The sequence below is a fragment of the Mesitornis unicolor genome, unplaced genomic scaffold (assembly GCF_000695765.1).
Source record: "Mesitornis unicolor isolate BGI_N332 unplaced genomic scaffold, ASM69576v1 scaffold42807, whole genome shotgun sequence".
NCBI classification, from domain to species: Eukaryota; Metazoa; Chordata; class Aves; order Mesitornithiformes; family Mesitornithidae; genus Mesitornis; species Mesitornis unicolor.
Genome location: NW_010195173.1, coordinates 22,249 through 28,293, shown reverse-complemented (window position 1 = coordinate 28,293; position 6,045 = coordinate 22,249). Strand labels below are relative to the sequence as shown.

The window sequence follows — 6,045 nt, the reverse complement described above, 5'->3', positions numbered from 1 at the left end:
AGGTATTATTTCTTACTATTTTATATGAAATTTTTGGTCACAAACTTTTCCTGAGAAGAAAAGAAATCCACCTAAAATTGGACATGTTCTGTATTGTAATCAGTAAATGAATGGAATGCTAGAGGCCCTTCAGGCAGAGATATAATAAGATACTACCAAACTATAATTGCCTACAGAAGTCTCTTACATTGCTATCTCAATTAAACATATTGAATGAAATATAAAGATTAAACTTAATTGTAAGGCTTTGTTGAGGAGAAAAAGCATTGACTTTTTTTTTAAGGGTGAGAACATCGAAGCTCTTGCTGTCTGAACTTCAAGGACCATTAAAAAAACCCCAGAACATACAAAACAAAATGTCTAAACCTTCATTTTTGAGCCTTAACTTGACATATTCAGAAATAACAGTCCTGAGACTTGTTTCCTAAAGGTTGGGTGACTTTTTTAGCATAATTTCTTTTAATTTCTCTATTTTTTTTATCTCCAATTAGTTTACTCAGACCTTCCTTCAGCTCTGTAACAGGTCCTACAATCTTTCAGTTCCAGTGAGTACAGTGGGTTTGATACAAGCTTTTGTAACTGATTTTTTTGAGCTTGACTTATATAACTAGCAGCTGCATCTTTGACTTTACACAAATAAATTTATCCTTACCAGTGGCAGAGAATCAGGCTTATACCCCTTCTCACAGTCACTATTTTTATCAGCCCTCAAGCTTTATCTGTGTATGAGCTAACATTCCTCTAATGGGATCTCCAGAAATTGCTAAGAAACAGATTGAGATGTATGGAGGAAAAGTATTTTCAGGAATTTGTAGTATGTGTACAATTGTACAGCTACTACAATTATATGAAAAAGTAATATTTGTAAATAAAAAATGATTCCATTTTTATACATGTTAGCACAATCAAAACTTCAGAAGTTTTCATTTTTATGTATTAGACTGTGTGCAGAAAAAGGAATGGATTTATGCTGGATAACTGTATAGAAAATGGCATTTGAGAGTACAAGCCTGGCTTTTTATCGTAATAAAAATGTGCGTGCTTCCTACATTTTCTTCACTTTGCAGAAGAATTCCAGTTCTACAGCATGTTAATTTTTTTTGCCTTTAGCTTCTGTTCTTAAGAGGGTATTGAAAAACTGAGCACAGGCTGTGCATCCTGGCCTCTAAATGAGCAAGTAGAAGCTATCTGGTGTAAGTCCAGTGTAAACGTGTTCACAAGGTTTGAATATTGGACTTGCATATGAAAATGTCTGTTTACCAGAATGCCTTTTCTGATGTTCTGTTCCAAGGATTTTATTTTTAAAAAGTGGTAAGAGATTATTATTACTATGTAATAGTACATGTATTAGATTAAATACTTCTAAAGAGACTTTTTAGTGCTACTGAGACTGCAATTGCCAATTTGCAATTTTAAATTTTTTTTTAAAATCTTATTAAATTCTGGCATCAACAGTGGCCTCACATTGTCTTTCATATAAACTTGCCCCCTGAAAAGTTTTGGCCTGCTGTTAGCTGTGTGGTATTAAATAGCAGATAAAAAAATAACAATGTCACTGTTAAGGTTAAGCAGGAAAAGTTCATTAACTGCAGGAGATGAGCCTCTGCAAAGCCTTTTTGCTTGTTGTGAAAGACAAAAAAAAGGTTCTATACTTTACTTTGAGGTACAGATTCAAGTGTTAGAGGTATAACAGATCTTAGTGTTATGTTACTAAAATGACCTTGTTTTGTTAGTCTGTTAAATAGAATATAGAAATTTCCCAGTTCCATGTTGTTGAAAAGTCTAACAGGAATAATTTGTTACCTTTAACATCTGAAGAGTTGCATTGTTTGTTTACATTATTTTTTCTGCTTTTTTTAAAATAAACAAGGCAGATAAAGATTTCTAAATTAAAATGGCAAACAAAAACACAGTGATGTCTAGGCCGCTGCTAATACAAGAGAGACATATTCTGATTTGGAACTCGTTAGATGGAAAACCAAAGCTGCATTGATGTTTCTGCCTAAATATATTATCTTAGCAGTATGAAGTTTTTCTTTTTAAAAAGCAAACCCAACATTGTGATTCAAACTACTGTTGTAAGATATCAAGATGCTTCATTCCCACTAAATAAAAATGAGAAGAAATCTTAAAAATTTTAAACAGAAATGCAACTTTTGATTGCTGTTCAGTGTTAAAAACTGTTTAGTAATTGTTACTAGCAGTCAATGTGGTTGTCTTTATTGTGTTCTAATAATATTTGATTAACCTTCCTGTGTGTCTGTAACTTTAAAGATTATTTTTTTAACCACTAGGTTCAGCATTCAAATAAAAGGCAACTCTGTGCTTTCTGCTAGTGAAATATCAAATAGTTGAATAACAAATTTGCAGTATCATTTGGTAACAGTATAAATGTATACATAGTGAGGAGAAGGATGTTTATTAAATGGAGAAGGTACACCTAGAAGCTCCATAATGCTTTGAAGCAGACTGAACAGTTCATAATTTAGATCAAACAGAATGATTAGCCCTGTGGAAAAGTTGGTTTGGAGAGAGAAATTCATCCTGAGAGGGGATTTGTCATCTAGCTTTAGAAGGAATGCAACTACTCAGCAAAAATAAAAAGCGTGTAATAAAGGGACATTGAATAAAATTGTTATATGAAAGAAGCAATAAAAATTTGGAGAACAGAGTATTTCCTAGCAGTAGTATGAACTAGCCTTTGGACTGACTTAGTTGAAGAAAGCCATGAAAGCCACCAGGTAAATTGTCTTAAACTACAATGAACTTCAATGTTAAAATGCATGCTGCAGGAATGTTGCACACCAGAGGGTAGGAGAGAGAACTGTAAATGGGTTTCTATATCTAGTTTTTATAAAAGCATATCAAAGATCTGTTGAAAATATTTGCTATATGCATGCCCAGAAGTACACAGAATGTTGAGTGTGACCTCAGTAATCACATCAGCAGCTGTGCTGCTAATGCTGCCTGGTTTCCAATTGCAAATTACAGGTTACAATAATTACACTTCACAAAGTTAGCTTTTTCTTGGAGTCAGACTATAAGATTGCTTTTAGAAGGGGGATTAACAGTGTGGCCCTTCCCCATTGTCTATGAGTAAAAATGAATGAAGTTGGCTGGGACTTGTTTCTTTGGGTCCATTTGTGTCTCAGTTTATGTAGTTAAGAGGATAGGACTAAGTAAAGTAAATGCATGTTCATGTTCAATTCAATTAAGAATTCCAGCTTTATTCAGAAGCTGGCAAGTTTGCATTGTGTTACTTAGTAAAGGTTAGTCTTTACAAATAATATCAAGACTCATATCTTCATTTTTTAAAACAAAAATCTGTGAATGTATTGTGGAAGCTTTTAGGACATTTTTAACCAGAGACTTGAACTGATTAGTACCCAGTACAATAGAGAAAGGTGAGCTAAAGTTGCATTAGTCTTGACTCTGTGATGCAAACTGGCTTCTGTTCCAGCTTGAAGACATGCAAAGGCAGTTATTAAACTGTATAGCTTATATTCTGCCAACTTTTCATGTCCGAGATGGAGCTGTCCAGGAATGCTTCCTGTGTCAGGGACTAACGTTGACTGACCTTCATAAACCACCCACATGGTATGGTACAGGAACTGGAGACCAATTAGGACAATCTTTTTTCTACTGCCATGGCACAAACTGTACTCAAGATAAAGTTCTGTTGCTGTATTTATTGCAAGCCAGGTTAAAAAAGACTTTACTGAAAATATTAAAACCAGTTTGAAATTAAGTGGGATCTTCCTGTTAACCCAGGGCTAGCAGTTACCTGTTGTGCTACATGACTGAACTGTGGTGTTAATTTGCTTGCTTCCTGAATTGCCCAGGAAGTGAAAGCTTAAAAAAGCTATATGATGTGTTGTTCAAGCAATATTGTGATCTGTACTGAGAAGATAGTGTGGCTTTCAGGAGATAAGCCAGAGAAGAGGAGCATGAAGTTAGTAGCTTGCTGTTAAATGGAGTGGTTTATGCTGCATGTTGTAAACTGTTTAGTACATGTTTACTGAGTGTGCATGTGTCTGCATTTGTGTGGTGGGAAAGAGAACATGTGTGAACTGATGTTTTTAAGACTTGACCAAGGCTTGGCCAAAGTGAACTAATGTGGGTTGAATTGGATCAGATTTTCAGAGGTGTAGTGTGAAGCTCAGCATTAATATCCATTGACTGGGGACTAGAAATGTCTTACGGTATATGGGAACATCTTTAAAAAGAAGCAGCTATGGATTTGTTTGTTTGTTTGTTTAGAGAGATAATGTAATAATCTCTTAGAATTTTTCAGCAGCAGTTGAACACTTCTTGAGTCATCTTGACTCAGGTATACCTTGCATTATTTCACAAAAAAGTGACAGATTGACTCACTCTGAAGGCAAAGTGGTAGACGGCAAGAGCCGTACAATGGACAGGCTTACTAAGGTGCATTACCTGAAACATCTGTACTGTCTTGGTGTCTCTATTATGTTAGGCATTTTTTCAGTCTCTCTAGACTTTGTTCTATGCAAGGCATTTTGATGCGTTTTTGTTTGTCTGAATGGGATGCTGTCTTCGTTCCAAGTTTTTCAGGAAACTTCTAGTACATCTGTACAGTGCTTCCAGATTTACTTTAATACTTTCTCTTACCAAGGGTCACGATCAGAGTTCAACTCTTGCCCAGCACTCTGTTGAATTGACATTACCCAATCACCATCCATTTCACAGAGATTTACTTCGATATGCTAAATTGATGGAGTGGCTCAAGAACACAGATTATGGAAAATATGAAGGGCTAACAAAGGTATGTGAAGTGCTCAAATGATGTTGGAGAATGTACGTAATATCCTATTTTTGAGAGTCAGAAGAATTGCCTCTGTGTGTGCATGTCCCTTTTAATATTCCTTTGTATCAAATTTAATTCACTGCTCTTTCTTTATTCGTCTTTAGAATATGAAACTTCATTTTTTGGTGTTGGTTGTATCCTATTTGTTTTGGTGTTTGTTTTTTTTGTGTCCAAGATTCTAATATTTATGTAAAACAAGTTAGTTATTTTAGAGTCTAGCAAGAAAAATAATTAATCTATTTTCATGTTGATGTGCATATTACCTGTGTGACATCTTTATTTCAACAGACCTTTATTTCACTTCGGAATATAAATGTAGATATGTAACTGTTAACTGCCTCATTTAAACTGACATGGAATGAAAAAATTTCTACAGAAGTACAAAAAATGTTTAGTCATGGGAAAGTTAGTCCTTACAGAACAATCAATATATAAATACATATATAGTCCAAACCAGTTTCTTATTTAGTGGAACTTAGATGCTTGCTGGTTTTTGAGACCTGTTTTACTGTAATAGAACAAAGTCAATATGTATACCCGTTAAGTAACTTTACATTTTTCTTTCAAGAATTATATGGATTATTTATCACGACTGTATGAAAGGGAAATAAAAGATTTCTTTGAAGTTGCCAAGATCAAGATGACAGGCACAACCAGAGAAGGAAAGAAGTTTGGTAAGCTTCCGGGAGGCATATATCTTGCTTTGACTCTTATTATTTGCTTATAAAATCCTCATTACAACACATAGGGCCAATTTTATAATAGTGTAAAATATCTTGCATATGGCAAGGAGGGAGAAGGTGGATGAAAAATACCGTTGGTAAAGCTTCTGACTTCCACAAGGCCAAAGTAGCACAACAGAAATCTTGTGAAATTGGCTGAGATAGAAGGATACAATATGGTATTTCTCAGATTTATCAGATTTTCAAATCCATACTCTGTTTTTACCGAACTTCCAAACATATTTTATTACTTTAACTGTCCTGCTTTATTACTGGACCAAATTTGAAAAATCAACTCTTGTAATTAAAGAAAGCTTGGGTAACACATATGTGTGTTCCTTGTGCTATTACTTCTGCTTTTAAAAAGTTTTGGGTGGATTTTGAAGCTAGTTTTAATGCTAATTATGCCTAAGGAAACTTGTGCATTTTCTCTCTTCATTAGAGACTAGAAATCATACTTTATCTTGTAGGCCTTTCTGTTTAAGGAGATATGCA

The 6,045-nt window shown here is 34.4% G+C and overlaps 1 protein-coding gene across 2 annotated transcripts in view; it reads left to right on the top strand.

Annotated features, from left to right (window-relative positions):
• Window positions 1-6,045, top strand: part of EXOC1 (exocyst complex component 1) — a 26,969-nt gene that overhangs the window by 7,841 nt on the left and 13,083 nt on the right. For both annotated transcript variants that reach the window (XM_010188031.1, XM_010188030.1), the window contains exons 8-9: window positions 4,629-4,786; window positions 5,397-5,502. In XM_010188031.1, coding sequence (XP_010186333.1) covers window positions 4,629-4,786; window positions 5,397-5,502 — 264 coding nt within the window. The remainder of the gene's footprint in view (window positions 1-4,628; window positions 4,787-5,396; window positions 5,503-6,045) is intronic.